Source organism: Chenopodium quinoa, unplaced genomic scaffold, assembly GCF_001683475.1.
Source record: "Chenopodium quinoa cultivar QQ74 unplaced genomic scaffold, ASM168347v1, whole genome shotgun sequence".
Classification (NCBI taxonomy): domain Eukaryota; kingdom Viridiplantae; phylum Streptophyta; class Magnoliopsida; order Caryophyllales; family Amaranthaceae; genus Chenopodium; species Chenopodium quinoa.
Window position 1 is genome coordinate 5,990,080 of NW_018742484.1, and position 21,936 is coordinate 6,012,015.

At 34.6% G+C, this 21,936-nt stretch overlaps 1 protein-coding gene and 1 long non-coding RNA gene across 2 annotated transcripts; both read right to left on the bottom strand.

Moving 5' to 3' along the window:
- Positions 1-400: 400 nt before the first annotated feature.
- Positions 401-10,323, bottom strand: LOC110719551 (beta-adaptin-like protein C). The gene is made up of 15 exons (XM_021898508.1): positions 9,851-10,323; positions 7,931-8,128; positions 6,378-6,491; positions 6,008-6,258; positions 5,147-5,282; positions 4,867-5,046; positions 4,645-4,737; positions 4,353-4,564; positions 4,187-4,250; positions 3,878-4,057; positions 3,215-3,307; positions 2,408-2,793; positions 1,656-1,845; positions 1,370-1,573; positions 401-1,012 (listed from the first exon to the last, which is right to left on the bottom strand). The coding sequence occupies exons 1-15, from the start codon at positions 9,935-9,937 to the stop codon at positions 713-715; spliced, it is 2,688 nt and encodes an 895-aa protein (XP_021754200.1). The 5' UTR covers positions 9,938-10,323; the 3' UTR covers positions 401-712.
- Positions 10,324-11,384: 1,061 nt separating this feature from the next.
- LOC110719552 lies at positions 11,385-19,238 on the bottom strand. Its single transcript, XR_002511131.1, has 3 exons — positions 19,118-19,238; positions 12,967-13,081; positions 11,385-12,118 (listed from the first exon to the last, which is right to left on the bottom strand). It is a non-coding gene; the product is annotated as an uncharacterized LOC110719552 (long non-coding RNA).
- Between the last annotated feature and the right edge of the window lie 2,698 nt (positions 19,239-21,936).

Below are 21,936 nucleotides of genomic sequence, written 5' to 3' on the forward strand. Positions count from 1 at the left end.
CCCCAAATACTCCTTTTTCAAAAATTGAATACATATATGGCTTATAAATAGCTTGGTCTAATGTTAAGGTTTGTATCTCACGACTTAAAAGTTGTGAGATACAAACCCCACTAGAGGCACTTTGGGTTGGGAATTCGCTTACATTTACCCTTCTCTCTCCCACTTCCAAAATGTCTATCCCGCTAATCCAGGCCGGGAGGACCTGTGAGAGGTTCCGGTTCGATAGGGCCCTTCTCCTTACCAACCAAAAAAAAAAATACGGCTTACAAATTTTATACGGAGTATTCTACAATGACCAAAACATAATACTGCCATTATGCCATTGCATCTTTGCAAGTAATACCGCACTTCTATTCTAACGTCATTGCAAATAGATACGTAATTTCAAAACAAGGGATGCTTTAGACCGAATAATCAATACAGCTCAAAGATAATCAATTGAGGTAAAGAAAATTTAATCAGAAACTAAAATTCTTGACCAATTAAATTACACCCTTTGATAAAATGAAAAAAAAAAAATGAGAAAGTGAAATTATAGCTCGCCTTACAAACCTCAAAAATTGGCCGGAAAACAAGATTTTAACTAACCAGAAACCAGCATGAACACAAATGACAAACAGGAGGAAAATAGATGACAAACCCCCCAAAACCTAGCAATAGTGCTTACAAGTATACAGATTCTTCAATGGGGTAACGAGGATGAAAGTATCTTTCAACTTTGGAGAAAATGCTCAAGCGCTTCAAAGAACAGGGGTGCCATTTCAGGGCTTGGTGTCTTGACTGCACATTTGACTCCAGGGATTCCGGCTGCTGCAGTCAATTCGATCAAAAATGGAATTCCTCTAGGAATCTTGGCTGAGAGATACAACACCTCCTGGTTTGCATTTTTCCTCTTTGCTATGAAGAACATGTTTGAGGCAGCCAATTTGTCAAGAGTTGATTCCATGCTGTTTATTACAAGGCCTGGGAATTCTCTCAAAACCTCATTTGAATCAGGAAGAGATTTCCACGTCTGTCATGTAAGAAAATGTCAATGAATTACAGTTCAAGTCATCAACTGCTAGATAGCCTCAATTTTTTTTTTTTTTTTTTTTTTTTTTTTTTTTGAGGGATAGCCTCACTTCTTTACAAATAAAAGTGGTTGAGCGAAATCCAAGTAAAAACCCAATCACTAACAAATTACAGAGCAGCTTATAAGGGATATTTAACTACTATTCACAGAAAATGAATGGGAAACTAGCTTTGTATACTGCTCTGTAATTAATTCATAAAATAACTATATAAGCAGTGAAAAACAGACATTGATATCAAGCAGCATGAGAATAAGGTCGGCAGCTTACTTGATTAAAAAAGACTGAAAAAAAATTACCTCTAAAAAGGTTCCACGTTCCATTCTGCCATCCTCAGTGAAGAGAACATGCAATGAAATCTTATCACTGAAGTACCAAACTGGTTGCTGGTTGTTCTTTACTGCCACCTGGAGTAGAGTGTTTGGAGCCCCGGGAGCAACATTTTGAAATAGAACCATGGGAAGAAGAGTCCTCTCTGATGTCCCAGGTTGCAACGCTGGAACCTGGCAAACAAAAAAATAGTGAGTTGTAAAAAACATACAAGATAAATTTTCCAGGAAAGACTTTCCAGGTAGCAACATGTACCTGTAAAGGTCCACCAGCTGCAAGGCCAAATGTATTTTTATTGAACTGGATCATGAACCCATCAAGGACTGACTGCGTATTGTTCTCAAATAGCATGCTGTAAAACACTTGTCCATCTCTTCGCGTAAGTTCTGCACTAATTTGTAAACCTTGACCTTTGGCAGCAGGCAATAACACTGGCAAAGGAGGTCTGCACAGGAAGAAAAGAAAAGGTGTTCACAAAAAGCAGATCAAGATTAGAGCAATCTTTAAGACTCCAACAATATAGCAAGACAGGTGCTTCAGTGCTTTGATGTCTGGCAATTTCAAGAAGCATGAACCGAGCCAAGGTCATGGTCATGCATAAATAATACTATTTTATTTTAAGAGGAAGGCCTTAGTATTTTACATTCAATTCTAGATAATATTATGAGTGCGTTTCTTGGCTTTTGACCAGAGGGTGGGTAATCTAAATAAAGTTATCCATGCGTTGACTGGCAAAAGGCTACCATGCTGAAGAGCCTGGTATCAAAGAAAGCTAGAACTCCAAGTACAGACAGAGAAAGGGACTTATCTCAAAATGTGGGTAGTTGTAGTTGGTTTGATAGTTTTCCTAGTTCTATGGTATCATTTGATGGACTCTTACTAGCAAGTTGTGAGTGAATAGCCCTCCCCTTTTGGATTTCTTTAGAAGTAAAAAGTTCGCCAAAAACGTTATGGATACAGACTTTCATGCTGAGAAGTTTTTCAAGCTGAAGGCACATCTCACTCACCCAGCTGGTACAGGCTGATTAACTGGGACAAGAGAATTCGAATTGTCCAGGCCTATAAGATCACCAAGTAAATCAGGAACAGGAGCTGCAACTGGTGGAGAAGCTGATGGCTGCCTAGATCCTGAGCTTGATGTAGGTGATGTAGCTCCATCAGCAGGATGTGCAGGAGATTCAGGATATCCAGTTTCACTTCCCTCAGGGTAATCCTCTTCCTCAACTCTCTGGGCTACTGTTTTGAGACGAGTTACAAATGATTCCGGTGGCTTGTGATACACAGATGATAGAGTTGCAATATTTGCAAGAAGTTCATCAAGAAGAGAAGAATCAAGCTGGTTTGAATCATCAGTGATCACAGGCTTTTCTGCTAACACAACATCTTTAGCTGCCTGCAACAAGAAAATAGATCAATGCAACTGTGTAAGTGATATGAAAGACATTAAAGCATCTCCAATAGTTTCCATTAGGTATCTGGTTGCAAATAAGTGAAAATATCAATCAGGTAGCTCACAGTTGGAGGATAAAAAAGGTATTTGATTTTAATCCTTCACTGGAGAGCTACCTACTTGATTTTTTTATTTATCTGCAAGCAGGTGCCTAGAAGCAACCATAAAAGATGCTCATAATTGTTTTTTTTTTTTTTTTTTTTTTTTAATTTATTTATTTTATATTGCAAGCAAACCAAAGCGATTGCCCAAGCATCATTAAAAATGCTAATGGGTGGTACTGATTATTCCCAGTCTCTTTGATAACAAAGCAAAAATTAATACTCAACAAATCAACACTGTAGATTAATTACACCATACTAACCTCAGGATCAGTTGAAAGAAGACGCCAATATATGTAAGCACGATCACGCAAATCAGGATTGTCAGTCTCAACGGTGGCATTGTTCAAAACAGCCTGAGATATAACATCCAGGGGCAGCATCAGTAAAAAGGTTACAACAAAATGGAATATATAATGTCCAACTCAACTATACTAATTTCTTTTGTGGGAAGACCATGATTTTATTTTCTAACTACAGAAATCTTCATCACATATTTACCCATTAGAACACAGTTAATACACAGGAGAGTGGACAATTATTGGATTTATACAGCCCTAATTAAATTCTTATCAAATCCCATTAAATCCTTGCATATGTTAAGTACTATATTTCATTGGCTATCAATTTCCAAAGCCCAATCCCTCAATATGTCTAATCCTCACTCTTATTTCTTTTCCGAATATTGATCACCATTTGTAGTTTAATACACAAGCACGTCACTTTCCAGCTTCAGTAACAGTTACATCACCGCTCAAATAGCACGGCAATATTTAGCACTGGGTTACAATAAACCAAACTAAAAGTTGCCCTTTGCCTCTTATTACTTATTGAATAGAAGGATTAATCAGTTATTTTCTAATACAGCACCAAAGATGCAATATCAGATCAGCAATGACTAGATATGGCCTTAAATTGGCAGATACCTGAATCATTTGTTGTGGCCCTTCTGTTGGCTTCTTTAGAAAAAGCTTGACAGTTGCTGTCAGCAATTGCAACTGCACTTGTGGTGGCTCCTCAGGAAAACTTTCCAAGAAGCTCTCAAGTAACTCATCTGCATTGTCAATTCTTTCCGCATATTCACCAATGATCCAAATCATAGAAGCCTGAGATGATATATGTAGATAAATAAGCCGGAAAAAAAAAAAAAAAAAAAAAAAAAAAAAAAAAAAGGGAAGAAAAGAATAACACAAAAAGAAGAAGAAAAGAAACAGCTGACTGTCAAAGATCTTTACCTTGGCTTCTGGTTCATCTAAAGTGTCTAAGCTCTCACAAAGAGTTGCAATGATAGATTCATAGCTGGAAAAATCATGGGAAAATTTAGGAAGACAAATCAACAACAACAAAAAAAAAAAGATAAAGGCCATATCATCACATAAAGAACTCATTTTACCAACTTACGTGTTAGGGTATCTTCTAAATATATCTTTAATGACTATAATTGCCTCCTGAACTACATAGTTTACTTTAATCTTGATAAGCTCCAGCAAGACACTGATGCAGCGCTCAGCAGCTCTCTCTAACTTGATGGCACAACGACCAATTGCACGAACAGCCTTTCTAACAAAATCTACATCTACTTCTGTGGCATACTCTTTGAACTCCAGTAAGACCTAGAAACACGATCATCAGATAAGTGCAGAGCCAATGAATTCCAGAATCTTTAAGAAGCAGCAAATAATTGATCATTCACCTGATCAATATTTCTGTCTGAAGCAAGCTTGATCATAATTTCCAACTTCTCCATTTTGACATATATAGGGTCATTATACTTGCAGAAAAACACCTTACAACAAAAAAGACATGTCTGGTTATCGACAGCTATTGAATTTAAAATGGATTGTGTACTTAATTTTACAGAAAGAAGCAATCACAGCTTGGTTAAAAGTGCAGATTCTAAAAAAACCTCCAATACCTTAATTTCATGAGCCAGAATAGTTGGCCTCTTTTGCACTATCAGATTGATGTTTCTAAGGGCAACATACTGTATCTCAGGTTCTGCAGAAAGAAGGGTTACAAGTGGAGGGGCCATTTTCTTACAAAGATTTCGAACAATATCAGTACTAGTAATGAGTTCCATCTGCTGAAGAATCATCTGCATAAATCCACCAAACAAAATCAAAGGATGCAGGCTGCAGCACAGATATCTAACAATGATCATTTAACAAACAGAAAAAGGGGAAAGAAAAGCTTACCTTCACAGCTGAAAGCACAACAGCGCAATTCGCATGTTGTAGACGCGGAGTGACTCTCTCTACAATGTTTTCCGCTTCTCGAGCATCAGCTGCTTTATATCTTGACAGAGCATCCAATATAAAAACTTGACCCCACCTGACAACAGTGGAAATTATTGATAGATAAATTCATCATCAGCAGTGAATGACAAGGTCTTAACAGCTGGATAAACATGTTTGTGCTCCCCCTCCCCCTCCCCCCCCCCCCTTTTCTCTTCCCCAAAAGTAAAAAAAGAGCTAGATAAACTATACATTTCCCCCTATTTATTGACCTGACACATCAGGTGCAAATAAGTTGTGCAACCAAACGCAAGATGACGATATCCAAGGGAAAAAAAATTAGTTATAGTTCGTAAAACACCCGTATAAATTTTATGCACTTGCAAGGAAAAGGCGCAAAGAACCATATAGAACCATGTTAAGTATTCACTCTAAAAGCATCGAAACACTCCATCTCAGAAAATTGTAACAGATTAGTCTAGTGAGTAAAATTCTTTATATTAGAAAGGAATGGTACAAAATTAGTTACTATCAAGTCCAGGGTACTTCCATTGTCCATACAACCAAGAAAAAACTAAAGGTGCAGAAACGTTATTATTGGGCAGAAAGCAATAATTCATATGGCTAATCTATCGCTTGTATGCTTACTGAAAAATATAAGAAAATTGCAAAAGATCGATGTCGTTCAAAGTCAAGTAACCCTGAATCTACTTAAACATCCAAAAGAAAATAAGACAATGTCCACATCACAACTGAGTCAAGAATGATATCTTAAAAGTACATTTACACAAAAAGCAATAAACTCAGGAGAACACAACTTACTCTGTGCATTCATTAAGGGCAGTAAGAAGCTTCTGAAGTGTGACACTTGTGATTTCAAAAATGGGTCTTGCGCTGTTCTCTTGAATCTCAGCAAGAGCTGCCACAGCATTGGCAACTACCATCGGGTTATTGTCAGATATCAAGTCTTTCAGTGAATCCAGAAATCCCCTATCCTCAACAAGCTCAGCATTTATATCAAAAAGCTTAGCCACACAGATAGCAGCTGTCTTGCGAACATATGGATCATCATCCTGTTAAGCAAAACAAAATACAAAAAAAATTAGACCAGCATAGCTCAAAGATAGATGTTGTCCATGCACATATGTCGGACAACAAGATTTTTGAAAGATAAAATAATCAATATGCCAACCTTGAGGCACCTCTGAAGGGGATCACACAAATACTCGGTAATTTTATCAACACGAATGCAGCCCATTGTTCTCACTGCTAATGCCCGAATCAAAGGATTTGGGTCCTGTGAATCCTGCAGAGATACAACAGCAAATTATCAGCTAGAGCAGCAAATAATTATGGTTAATGAAACACACAGCATTGCTAAAGAGGAAAACTGGTATTACAATTCATAAAAAAGTGTTACATAAGGAGCCACCCCTATAATCATGAATATTTTCAATTGTATAAATAACCTGTAGCATTAATAACAAAGTTGGCGCAATAGGCCCATAGCTACAAACAACACCTGAATACTCCTTATTAGAACATTCATTATAATCAGAAATAAAAAAAAAAAACTCCTCTTATTTATAAAAATAAAGCTTCAAAGCTTTAGTACTGGATATAAATTGCTGCACAGACCACTGGTGGTCTATTGAGTTTTCTAAAATCTACATCTAAATTTGACAAACCTGATATTTCAAAAGCATAACTCATAAGTATGTCTAGGACTCTAGGTTTTATGACTGTTAATTATTTTTCTTTTGAACTGGAGTTTCATATGTATTTGATTAGCATCATAGAATTTCAGATATCATTAAACTGAAACTATAAAATTTAAATATACCAAATATGGTGCAAAAATTTGATACTTGATTAATTTCTGGCCCCCATATGAAAAAAAAAAAAAAAGGAAAGAAAGAAAGAAAAAAGAAAAAAAAAAAAAAAAAATCCCCTCTAGCCTGAAATCTTGGCTCCGCCACATGTTAAGATGAAAGCAAGCAAAAATAAGCCCCATGGGAAAGGGTAGATGATCTAAAATAACACAGATATTGCAAAAGGTGAGCCTGGAAAGGCTGGAAGTGTGCTTTATTGCTTGAGCAGTGACTTGAACTTACTCCCTTCCAACCACAACCTTCTTTACAAATCTTCAAAAAGTTTAATCAAACATCCAAAACTATTTGATAACCTAGACATGCAAATATTGACATCCCTCATCAGTCAGAAATCAGTTATATCATTAGAAACTTCAAGCTTGGCGTGGTTACAAAGTAGAGATTCCATCATAAACCATATAGGTATTAGGGTGTTGCTCTGTGTGACAACGTTTAAACTACATCCTCTGCAAAAGATTCCCATTTGGTGTGAGTCACAAATATCCAAGTGGACTTTTTTTAGACAGATTGAGAATAGTCAAAGCTTAAGATATTGCTTCTTCAAGTGATATGGGCTATTCAGTCTAGTAAGTTGAATAAGCCATTGACAGTGTAGATGTATCATACGATGCTATCAACACATAGAAATGCATGTTCACTTTATTTGACTCTCTTAATTTTTCTGCAAAAGCATTTGTCTATAAGTTACCACATATATATCCATTAGCTCCTCATCAACTGACAACTTTGAGACAGGTTGAGCTGAAAGCATAATGATGGATAATTCAACAATAAAAGTCAAGAGCCAAGATCTAACAATGAAGCCAGGAAATATTATGTATCGAGGGCATACAATTTTGAATTTGCGCCATACCTTAACAAATGTGTTGACTGCAAGAATTGCCAGGTCCGGTTGGCTTTTAGCATAATTAATAAGATACAAGTATACTAGTTTCTTCAACTCCAAGTTTTCTGTTTGCATGCAGTTCACAACATCAGTGAACAATGATGACACATCTTTGCCTACAGTCATTGCAGCAATAACCTTTTTCACAGCATCCTTCCTCTTATCCTAAAAAGAGATGATAACAGGCAGGTGAAAAGCATATACAAAAAAGATAGCCACATGAAAATGCAGTAAGAAAATAATATATAATTGGCACAAACTGTGAATTCAATGAAAAATAAAACCACAAAGAATACAACAAATAGGAGTATTGGACCCTTGAGCTGCAACTCTGCGACACCTGATAGGCTGATACTCTGAGGTAATGAGGTAGAAAAGTTGCTATTCAAAAATATCTCTCCAACTCATCTCCTTCTTTCCCCTTTTAAGCGGGGATAGGCTCCTTGATCAGAAGCTTAGTAAACATATTAACATATCCCTCTCTAGTTGAAAATACTATAATATGATTGCATTTCTCTAGATACCCCTTCAAGAATTGGATGGTGGAAGGAGGATTGGATACACAACTATACAAAAACTGTATAACTGCTTGGGGAAATTCTTTTTGTTGGATGAAGGTTTTTAAGGGCATAAAAATCAAATTGAGACATACGCTAAGGAACATGAAGAAGCAGCCTTGCGCTTCCTCACACTTCTCTGTTTAGGTGACATCATGCCAATTTCCTAATTTAAAGGTATGGAACAAAGTTGGAATTGGTATGGATGAAGGAAACATTATATACTGCAAAAGTGCAAAGATTGAAACTCCGAGTTCACAAACCAATTGTTTAAAATCAATAGCATCATAAAAAATGAAGTAACCTAGAATAAAATCTTGAGATTTATGCAATTCCAAACTCATATCCTTCATAGCTTCTATGCCTAACCTGTCCTATTCTATTTTGTGGATAAATCATTCCCAATTTTTCAGTCAATCAAAACTCAATAGAGTTCACTGTAAAAGAGATCTATCATCAATTCAACAGCTAAGGTCTCCATTACTAACTAAGATGCATGTCTGTGCAAATAATAAGCCTGGCACGAACTTTATGAAGATTGCATATTTGCATTAAAATTATAGTAAAAACTAAAAATAGAAGACTACATCTCAACATATGGTTGAAATTCTCCACAACAGTAAGAACTACTCTAAATTCAGCCCACTATCAATCCATCTGTAAAATTTGTAAGGCACTATGCTTGTATTATAAAACTATGTCGAAATGTTTTTCTCAAGTCTAAAGTCCAAAGGGCTGAGATCAGCAAAAACCACTTTCTCGGTGATCTCTAAACCAACCCAGCAACCTATCGTATTATCGCAAACATTCCAATTGAACAACGAAAAGTTGAAAATCCTCCATATGACATAGCTCCATCTAATGGACTCATACATTTCCTAATTTTCAATACACAGCGTAACTCTGCAAATCCTAGATGAACAAAGATATAACACCAGCACGAATTTCATCCAAACTTCTCAATTTCATAACTGCAACTCATCAGACATCCAATTATAATCGAATTCCACCAAATTTTATAACTAAAGAAAGAATGAACCAATGTAATTCGATAAATCAAAAATTGAAGCTGCAGTTACATTGTCACTAATCTACAGCTAACCCTATGTCTGATCCGTATTAAATCATCAACAACAAATCCAAAATTACACGACCTCTTCAACAATCACACAAAAATCGATTAAACAAGCACAGATTTCGAACAAAAATCGAGCAGATCTGCACACATTTCCGCCGATTAGCGACGAAAACTTCGAAATTCGAGAAATTAAGCGAAGAAAATGACTAGTAAGAAAACGAATAGAATGAATAGATGTGGCAAAAAGAAAACCTTATACTGAGAATTGAGCTCTTCTTTGAGTTCAGGGATTTCACCCTTCTTCGTAGTGGAGAAGTACTTGGAATCGTGACCGCTCATCGTTCTCGCTGCGTTTCGTTCTCCAAGCTTTTGGAGGTGATTTGAAAATGGCGTCAATGGAGGAGAGAGAATCAACAATGGCGGATGTAAGAGAAGAAGACTAATGAGTTAACTGGCTTTTTCGATGGTTGGGCTTGGATGTTTTGAGGAGGTTGCTGACTGGCAAATTGGAAATGTTTGTTCATATTCGGGTGTATATTCGATTGTATAATAGAAATTGTCGTTCTTAATTAAGATCGGAACTAACTTTTGGCTTTACTCTGTATGTCTAATTCAATATTCTTCAATTTTCTTAATTTTTTTTTTAATATCTTACAAAATTTTTGAGTAATGTTAAATTCGTTATAAGATAATGTTGAAACTTTTATATAGTCGGGTGATCGTGCACCCAACTATTAATGTTTGCTCTTTATATAATAATTAATGATCAAATGAAAAACAAATATCAAAACAACAAACTATTCATGGGTGCACCTTGTACTCGGGTGTATATAATAATCTCTCGGATAATGCTATATGCAATCCTTATTATATAAGGATTTATTCCGTAACTGAATACATTTTCAAAATAAACACAAGTATTAATTAAGAAATGGATAAAAAATGCTATGATCTGTTTACCTAATTTGTATTTTTCTGATCTGCTAGATTTGATTTGATATGTTTTGACCAAACTTTGACTCTATTTGCTGTAAAATAAAAAGTTATCAAATAAGATGTCATTACACTTGCACTTCTAATTAATCATTTGTGAAATAAGTAATTATCAACTCGAATGAGTTGAACTGAACAAAGCCAATTTTACTTAATATTTCCATACATTGGATTTTTAAACATATCGTTTTTTGTTTTATTAAATAGAGAAAAAAGTTGTTAATTTGACAATACTCCATATAAATCTAATTTGTGGTCATATATATCTTATAAAAGCATTATAATTAGAGGAGAAGGATTCGAATGGCCGATAATGGTATTTTGCATATTCAAATGGGAGATTTTTCCTGTGTGGCTGGCGCTGGCCACACCTTGTGGTCGGGGTTACTCGAGTTACTCGGTCAAGGGTTACTTGAGTTATTCCTGACCGAGTAATCCCTCAAAAAAAACCCCTGACCGAATAACCCCTCGAGTATCCGGCCACATTATGTGGTCAGCCACATATAAAAATTTGTGTATTCAAATTGCTGATTTTGGGGTGATATTTTGTCATTCTACTTCCTAACTATATCATTTTTAAAGAGATAATCTTATCCTTATTAATAAGGCTTGGTATTATTGTAAGGCATAAACCTTCTCTTCTACTTTATCTTACAAGTAATCTAATTCAACATGATAGCAAACACATTGATTATCATTTTGTTCATGGTCGTGTAGCCCATGAGGAATTGAAGATCTCATTGTTCGTTATGTCCCCACTTGGCTTCAACTAGCCAAAATTAAACTAACCCACTAATTTCCTTTTAATTGAGTTTTACTCAATAAAACCATAGTTTCTCATCACATTATAAACCAAATCCCATCACATTTTCTCCGATAAATACTTAAGACCAAAAGAACCAAGAACTTTAATTGGAAAAGGAGGGAGAACATTTGTTACATATTTGGCTTACATGCCCTAGAGGCCTAGAATAAGGGTAAATCCTTGTTGCACCATGGATCCTTAACAAAACTTGAGAGAAGGGAGATTCATTACAAAAGCCTCTTTTATAAAACCTTTGGTACCCTAAGCACCTAAAACATTTTCCAAATAAAAAAAAATAATAAAATAAAATTGTTAGTTAATATATTGCTCGCTTAAAAGATTTTTTTTTTAAAAAAAAAGTGTTCGTTAATAATCCATCTTCCATATAATACTGACAAAGCAATGCTCAAATTGCAGCCATGCCCTCAATAACTAGTGCCTAGGCTCCATTGTATGAATGAACTCATGACGGAACCTATACATATATCACTATACCTAAAATTTAAACAAATACCAAAATCTTATAATTGAATTTAAAGGGAGAAAGAAGCCTCAGGGGCATGAAGTTGTAAACCACCAGCATCTCTGCAAAATTTGTACGCCTTCTCCATTGATAAGAAAAGATAGGACAGATCTGATCATATCAGATGCCTCCACCAAGGCATCCATCACCTTGAACTCTCGAAGATCCTCTAGCACTCTATGCTTTTACCGGGGTATCTCTGCAAAATTATAAAGCCTTGTATCAACAAATTTACTTTCTTTTCACTGAAGATATAAGTGGACATAAAAAGAGAACAACCAACTCCATAGGGTGTCCATACCATTAAAAGGATGAACTCAACAAACTTGCCTTCTGTTTGTTACAAGAGAATTAGCAGACTACTAGTTTACAAACAAATACAAAGTATAATGTCATAAGATAGGCACTTCAGTATTTCATGATGATCAAGTGAATAAGGATTCAGGGTATCTCCTCCATAGAAGATTCAAAGAATGGAAACTGTTTTGTTAAGAAAATCCACCCTGAAACTCGTATCTAAATCACAAAGTCTCAGAAAAATATCTCAATTCCTTTGCAAAAGGTCTAATTGTTTGAAGGAAACAGTACAAATAGAGCTAGCTGAGTATGACCAAGAGAGATTAACAACTAGGGAAAAGTGATATCAATATTGGTAAAATGTTAGCCAAGGAACGAGATATACGATACCTTCAAAAAACCTTATTGACAAGCAACTACAAAAATATATTATTCCGCATCAATTTCATTCAACTCCAAGAGAAAAAAAAAAAAAAAAAGAAAAAACCAAGAACACAATAAATCATCTTTAAAAAGCAAAAGCACGAGCACAATCAATCATTGAAAACAACAATAATCTTCGTGAACAATGTGCGTTGAGCAAGAATAATATCACAGTAAAGGTAGAAGTGAGAACAACATTCAACATAAAGTATGTAGAACAACAAAGAGAAATTCCAAAAAAAAGAGGACAAGGATATACAAGTTAAGCCAATACCAATCTTCTTAGTTTTTCCCACTTAAAGTTCACAAGGGCTTAGAAAAGCTCACATTGGGATCAGAGATAATCAGGCTTGAACTGATGGCTTCATTCCACCACATCATGGGAAAAGAACATTGCCTGAACTATCATACATAGGATCATCAATCACCATGGCAAGATTCCCTATTACATGAAAGAGGAATACACATCAAATATTGTGCAATATAAGAACAGATTTATCCCATTTCTGCTACTACTAGGCCTGATTAGAAATCTATATACAAAGGCAAATGGACTCGTATCACCAACAATTTACAGGTTCAAGTATATCCACAACTTTCATTTCAGTCACCCTTGGCTCTCTCAAATCAACTTAGTGACAAAAGCAAACGTGTAAATTAGTTGGAAACAAAGGGGGCATAATAGACATTTTGAAGGTACCTCCTGGCCAGATTGAAAGTCACTCTATTAAAACTGATTGATTCAAAAACATATCAAATAATTAAGTAACAATAAGAGGAGTTCACCAAGATTGAACATAACTAGGGACTATAATCAAGTGACAGAAGCAATTATGCCAAAGAAAACCCACTTAAGGAAAAGGATTTACATGTATTACAAGACAATCAGATAATTAATTTTGGTCAGCACATGTTAGCATTTAGCTTTAAATGAATTTTTAAATTTCGAAACAGATTGAGCCTCAGGAGCAAGGAAAGCCATTAAGCAAGAAGAAGACTTGAGGTTAAGTTTTTACTAGTGCAAAAGACCAAGGAAGCCATCAGTTCATGAGATGGGAGCAGCTTGTTTGGTGAATATGATCAACACTTGTAAATGAGCAAAAATCACTTCAGCAAAAGGTGCCTTTTTGAAATAACCAGAAAGATTAACACAGTGCATTATCATAAGTACATGGCCTAACCACATAATAAATGTACTATTATTGGAGATCAGGAACTATTGGATACTTAGAGAAAACCCTTCAAGCATTGTAGCATTAGAAAGCTAACTGGGAGGAAATTTTATTCTTAGAAACAACATTTGGGCGGCGCTGATTTCTGTGTACTTGCAGTGGGGCGGTTTGTTTACTCTAAGTTTGAAAACATGAGCTGCTAAGTAAGGCCATATGCAGAGCATATTGCTACGTACCAATATCTTGATGCAGTATCGCCAGTGTGTAGACAATATATAAAAACACGGACTCTAATTTGAGGCTGTAGCTTTTTCTAAGCGTCAAGGTTACACCATTGAGAAAGAACATATTTTGTAGTAGTGTACTTGTACCTATAATTCTATAAGAGATCTGACATGATGAAACTTGAAGTTGCTTCATTTATCACCCCTATATTTCCATTATTACATATCCCCTCTTAATTTGAATACATTAACTGTGAAGAGTTTGCTTTTTGTAAACAAAGTAATAAATCCATAAAAACAAATATAAATAAAACAAAATTCACTTTATAAAACAACTATTTGTTCGACAAGTCAAAGAATAAAATGACTAAGAGTCACAGTATGGTGTTTTGACACTAGATTGTGCAACGCACTCCTGCCTATGTGCCTGCAACAGTGCAAGCCTTGTGCAGAAATAGAATTCTGTGCACGCAGTAGTACAAGTAAGCATTTGATTGGAGAAAGGAACACTCTCACAGGCTGGCAACAAGAGCGAGGGACAAGCTTGATTGGGTTGCATATGTGCACGGCCAGGCACAAGCAGGGTCGATGATGAGGAAATCATGTTTGAGGGTCTTTAATGAATTTGGGATGCTTTAAATCAAGTGGCAACGCGATATATATATTGGTCTGACACACACAAGTATTAAAGCAAGGCAAAAATGGGTAAGAAATTTTGATTCTCATTAATCATTTCTCCCTAAAGAGCTTTCTAGTGAACAATAACATAATAATTTTATCTCAAGCCTATTTCAGTTAAAGGAAAGTCATACAAAGCATTATATTAGGAAATCACGAGCAAAAAAAGGACGGTAAATTCAAACACTAAGTCACTAAGACTCCCGAAAGGACGACATAGAGATACAATGGTCACATACATGACTCACATCCACTCTCATATTTAGCTAGGAAATGAATCTAATAAAACTGGCGAAAAGGTATTCGTATATGGAAAAAGAAAAGATACAATTCTATAGTGACAAAACTACTACTATTGATGTACATAGGTAGCATCACCATCTAGTGAGTCTTATTACCGCTTTAACAGATCCATTCATAAGTTCAGTTACTACAAAGAAAAATTCCATTTGCACCATCCATTAAAAGCAATAGCAAAGCAACATTCTCCACTCGACTATCCAGAAACTTCCAGTTTTTATAAGAATGAATATATATGATCCACATCAAAGAGTTAAGTTGATAAAATGTTTGGAATTTAGAATGGCATAGACACTTAATTCATCTTCCTATAGCAGTGACTAGTAATCTATAACTTGCTGCCAGGAAAAATGCCTAAAACGCATAACAATCAAGCATATATCTTACTACCTTACCCACTTCCTCTCGAACAAGTGTAAGTCTTACATTTAGTAATAAAAGTATTCACATGTATGAGGTGGTTAGACCTATACCCTGAATTGCTCTCAGCATAGGAGCCTATGGTTCCATTCTTGTTGTCGCTAGAGGTACACATCCCTCTTCTCAGTGTACCAATACATACATTAGCGAAGGTGCGGATTCTTTGATTCTGTTCCAACAACCTTTAAAAAAACCATGAGATGCCAAGCCACAACCTTAAAATATCTATTTCCAACTTCACCAATATTTCCCCAAAACATCTCTAGCAATGACCCATAATAGTACTGTCATTGTTTTAAATAAACGAGAGGGGCAAGAGGAATAGGAGTCAGTTCAGCTTAATTATCTCTCGCAAGAGAATCAAAAACTAATCACCCATTCCAATTCTGTTTATTTCAATCACTATTCCTTTTCAAATTAGATTATACATGATTACATCTCAAAACTCCTTTCCTACATCCAACAATAAGCCAACAACATACTTCCACAACTTTTCCCGAAGATGTCACCCACACAAACAAATCTCACTTCAAAGAAAACCACAATATCTCAAATCTAGGGCTCTAAGCAGGAACCAGATCCTGCACTGTCTCTCATGGAAATATATTTACACTTTTCTTAGTCGTACTCTGTCCTTAGTTCACGATGATATGTCCATTTACCAAGTTTAAAGCAAAATTTCCCATTCTCTTCTTGACACTTGAAACTCATAGATAAGCTTCAAAGTAAGGAACCCTAACCTAACATAATCTATGCATTCCAACAAGAAATTCACACTAAAATTTGTCATAAATATTAAATACCAGATTTCGCTCACCTGACCAAAGTCTTCTTTAATTCCCATAACTGCCAAAAATCAAAGATCCAAAAAACCAAAACAGCATACGAAGGGCCTAAGGAAGTAACAACTGATTCTCAGATATCCATACTTGAACTTTTGAAACAAACAATCCATAATCTTTAGAGGAAAACTTGTTAACCTAGCCCTAGTATACCTCCTTGATCAACGAAATGTGCAAATCAAGGAGCAAATTTGTAAAATTTTGGATAAAACCACTACACCAATTAGCGGTTTACCTAATAACCGCTAACATCAATAGCGGTTTTACCATAAAATAGTTCTGCATTACGCATTTTAATTACAATCTTGCCACTTGATTTACATTCTAAGTTTCTCATGAAGACAAACATATATTTTCTCCTAACTTGAGAATCCTATTCCTGGCAGTGGTCCCAACTACAACCAACATACAATGATACAATTGCAAAAAATTTCCAAAATTTGTACAAAAGAAAAAAAAAAAAATTAATCTTGAGATACCAAAATCGAAGTAAATTAGCAATTTGTCAAATTAACACTAAAATGAAGACCCTTGATCCTTTTAGGAGCCATTTTTAGTGACTTAGAAGCAATTAGATAAAAATTTCCCTTACATTTTGTTAGATTTACTGATAGTTTTACTAACCCCTACCAAAGGATGCTAGATTCACCTAATTCCCCATGGAAAAGCAAAAGGGGAAATGAAAACCAAGTTTATGATCTATTGTCCACAAACAACCATCACGTCTTTGCCATAGCTAAACAATTTACTCCCATTGTCATCAATCTTCACTAACATCCTACCGCTGACAACAAAAAAGGAGAGGACAGAGAGAACTACTAGTTCACCATCAACTATCATTGCCTATTCGCTAACTGACATCATCACCTACTTCTAAATCAGTCTCAAAACAATGCCATAAAACACAGACCATCCAAAGATATGTTAAATTGTCAATATCGCCAATCTGGTAAAGGTGGTATTTGTTTGGCACATCACTGCCAACGAATTAGAGTAAAAGGAGACGACGAAAGTGTCAATCCATAATTGTAGAAAAGAGAATGGAAAAGAGCTGCTATTTTCAACTCTGAGCATTTGACTGTGGCAGCTATAGAACCTCACATGAGGCATTACTCACGGAGGAGGTCCAACAATGGATGTATAGATTAGACTTTCGACAATTACCAGTGTTGAAAATATTGTTGGTGGTAACTAGAATGGAAAATAATTGGCAGAAAGTAAATTAAAAATTAAAAATTAAAAAAATAATAATCAAGAGAAAGATAACCATTCCATTACTTTCATATGAAACCCAACTTCTTTAAATTATACTTCTGATAAATTAACTCCTAACAATAACTATAATCTATGAATGCAAGATTGTGACACTTTTACTCTTTTCCCCGCATAATTGTCATATCCCAAGAGATCCATCAAGTGTAGATTACGCCTTACTCAACTCCTTTCCCTTCTTTTGAAGATAATGTAACAAAGCAAAAGAACTCTTGCATAAACTAATATTCAAAATAATATTTCAAGTCCTTTCCTCTCATAAACCTGAACAATTAACTTACTTACCTAGACCTTAAAATTACTTAACCCCTCAACAATCCAGGAAGTCAAACATAAGATCTTCTATTCTTAGCTATTCTAGTGAAGAGAGAAACCACCTGATTCTGAAAAATATCTCAAAAGATGAAAAATGAGAAGCTGAGCTCAATTAATCATCACACGATTTCCCTTTTTCATCACCCTTTTGTGCATTTTACAAAACCAAAAAGAAAAAATTATACAATCCATCTTTCTATAACATGATAACATCCACAATAATGAATCAAACTCATCCTCATGTCCTGCCAACCTAAATCAAACTAAAAAAACTGACATAGTTAAATAATAAAGTGACAAGAATGCTCACATAAAGAATGTTACACAAGTCCTCAACCACCTAACCCGAACTGATCTTCTTTCAGTTGGGTGTCCCTATAAAATTGCTTCCACTTCATTATCTAAATCTTCCCTTTATTACAACGTCATCAACAAGACAAGTAGCAACCAACTAAACTACAACGTAAATGAGTTTTTGCTCAATTATACCAACAAATCCCAAACACTTCTTTAATACTACACTAAGGGAGAAAGACAAATACGGCAACTCAAAAGCCACGTTTTTACCTTCTAGTCATAAAATATAGCATCATTTTCTACCTCTCACTAATCCATAAAGTAGTAGCCTAGTTCTCATTCTTCTCAATGATCTATTAACTGAATAAGAAACTCTTTTGTAAAACTCCCAAGTCCTAAATCAAATCACCTCAAGTAGCCCTCATACACAAACTCGATCCAAACTATCCTATCCCATTCCTTTAACAACCACATCAAATTCCAAGTCTTTATCTTGCCTAAATCCCTTAATACAACTTTCTAAAGTGGAGCAACAAATAACATTATTCCAAATAACACAAATGCAGTTTTTAATCAACGACCAACGCGAAACTAGGATCACCTTTCACTATTTTATTTCCCCAATTCAATTACTTGTACAATAATTCTTATCCCAAAGCTTAAAAATTAACTTTAAATTCCACTAACAATTCCAAAATCCATCAAATTTGATTTCCTTCTCTCCACACCTATTAATCCCAATCAATCTCATCAAAGTACACATACAATAGATTTTGTAAGTTAACCTAACAAAAATTTAAACTCTACTTCAAATATACCGAAAAATTTAAAAGTACAACCACGAATTTTAAACAATTACATTACGAAACCCTAAAAAAACACTACTTCTATTACAAAAATTAGGGTTTAGCAATACATAAAATTAAAATACAGATTTAAAGAGCAGAAGAAAACTAACAGAGAAATCGTAAGAACAAGCGGCGTTAAAGATGAAGAAGACGATTAATCTGAAGAGATTATCGCGGGAAAATTGTTGCCGCCATTGATAGTGTAGTGTGAACTGTTAAGTGTTCAGTGTTCTTAGCGCTCTCTCGAATATGGGCCGGTCATTTCCAGTGTAGGGCCTTAAAGATCTGGCCCAGCCCATATGGCTAATTTCATTGGGTAGGTGGACAAAAATAAGAGGATTGCTAAATGTTGCCTTTGGTAATTAGGACGTTGACATACTTTGAACAAGTTTGTGCTAAACAAACTTTCACACTTCTCTTAGTCTTTTTTTAAACTTAGAAACTAATGAGTAGCCTGGGCGTTGTCCCAGGTTAATACTGTTGTAAACGTGTAATTGATAAATTTTATCAAAGGATTTTTAAAATTGAAATTGTCATTGTCAAACCAAAATTGAGTTATTCTTTGAGCATCTTTTTTTTGAAATAATTAAACCTTGTGGTTTGCATTTATATAATTTTTTTTACATATTAATAACATAATTAATAATTGGCTTAAATGGTTAAATTAGTCATCTTTGTTATAAAAGGTTGAGGGTTCGAATCTCTTAATCCTTATTTTTTATATGAAGTAATGTTGGTTGTTGGGTGATGTGGCGTATTATACGAAATAATATTGGTTTCTAGGGTGACGTAACGTAATGATTAAGATTGTTTGAGTGATGATATGTGATTAGGAAATGTTGGGAAGGTGACGTGGGGCAATAAAAAAGGGAAAAGCCTTTTAATATATTAGTATAGATATAAAATATAGAACTCCATTGTTTTGAATAATATTAATTGTTTGTTCTCTTCAAAAAAAATTTTTGCTTGTTTTTACTACTAAAACTAGTATTATTAATTTATTATCATTGTCATCATCTTCATTTAAGTTCATACTTTGAAACATTAGAGGAAATTATAGACTTATAGTTGCATCAAAAAAAAAATTATAGATTTATAGACATCTTTACTTTAACTTTTAAATAAGGAACAAATGAAACATTTTTTATAATTTGCACACAAAATCTCTAAAATTGGCTACAATATAGTACGAGTATGTATAATAAATTTATGAGCTCTTTTTTCTGTTAAAAATGCAAGAAAATAGCAGTTTTGCAATTTTTGAAGTGTAGTACAATGCACTATTTAAGAACGGGGTTAAGATTTCAATGTTCTCAACTCAAACTTCTAATGGAAGTATTTGGTTGGGAGAAAAATGAAATAGAGGTTTAAGTCTGAGGGTTTTTGTAAAAGTTGATTGAGAAACTTTTTTGAAGAGAACCTTGTGAACTTAGTGATGAAATGATTACTTTCAAGTTTAACTACACTACAAGAATTCTAGAAAATTCCCAATTTACATATTTATGTCAATATTCTTATTGGTTATTTTAACCTATAAACACAACAAACAACAATTAGTTATTTACAACACTTTTTTTACATAAATAGTTAATGCAAGCAATTAATCAAATCAGCTAATTCAAACTGCTAATTTTAACCGCTAACTGCTAGTCAAAGCTTATTTTAAAACATATGTGTAGCAATTGGCTTTGTTAAAGTTAGAAACTTGGAATTGAAAGCAATACACAAAAAGTTAATAATGTATTTTATGCATGCAATTAAAATTACAAGTGGGATAATAAAAAGATTAAAAGAGGCAAAAATCTTTAGTTTTATAGAATTCTCATGGTCCCCAAATCATGACACCTCCTTATAAAAACTTGACATTGTCACATCAAATAATGTCCTAGCTAACTAATGGCTATAGACCCACATGAAGCACACAAACTCCTTCGCAAAGACAACATCTTTTTCTTAGGCATGGGAATTAAGTGAAATATTTTGATGGGAAGCTTTAATGGATTCTTCACACGAGTGGAAGAAAATGCAAAGACTAATAGAGTGACTCCTAGGGTTACTAGCATTTGACTGCTTTTATTTTCCTCCTTAGTACATTTCTTTGTGTTCTTTGGTTTTTTTTAATAAGTTGTGATTTGATTATATTAGCAAATGCTCCGTTGAAAGTTAGAAAGGCATTGATTGATCTAGTTACTAGCAGACAGAGAAATTCTAAAGACAAAGGCTATCGTCTAGGGATCGATCTCTTAATTGTACATGTGATTGATAGCTAAGAAAATAACTCGATATAAATTTGACATGTCTTCTTATTCTTAAATTTGTTTGATATAAATTTCGATTCTCCTTGTCCCAAAACTACCTCAATTAGGACCAAAATCTTATATGTGCGTAACAAGAACTATGCAAAATACGTACTGTAGGCCTTGAATTTAGCATGATGGTGGAGTTTTGTAAAATAACTGAAAAAGTCATAAGGATATTGTTGCCAATATGATTTGTCATCTATTTGCTTTAAGTATTTACTTTAAATTTGGTTTTTCAATAGATTATAGATATTGCATCTTGTCGATCTTGGAGTAAAATGGCACATATACATAGAAAAAATATTCAATTTCTTACATTATAAACCACGAATAAAAGCACTCTAAAATGACCATATTCAATAACAAATTGAAGAAGGTAGAATATAATTGTAGTAGCTCCTGCACTACTCCACATTCTATACACTCGTATAAGAATTAAACTCTTAACCTCTTAATACAAAGGTAGGTTAAGGATGGGCGACTAACGGTTCTACTTGACAATTCTAAATTCCAAAATTCTACATCCATTGAACATTAATTACCAAAAGAAAACAAGTATATAAGTCGTTTTAGCAGTAAAGCAAGACTTAATGCAGGTAAATCATAACAACAGACACAAATAGGGTGAC

Excerpts from the sequence above, each read along its gene's own strand:
- LOC110719551 (XM_021898508.1), bottom strand. The coding sequence starts at position 9,937 with ATGAGCGGTCACGATTCCAAGTACTTCTCCACTACGAAGAAGGGTGAA. Across the intron at positions 4,738-4,866 it reads TTCTGGCTCATGAAATTAAG|GTGTTTTTCTGCAAGTATAA; the intron begins GTATTGGAGGTT and ends TTTTGTTGTAAG. Across the intron at positions 4,565-4,644 it reads CAGACAGAAATATTGATCAG|GTCTTACTGGAGTTCAAAGA; the intron begins GTGAATGATCAA and ends TCGTGTTTCTAG.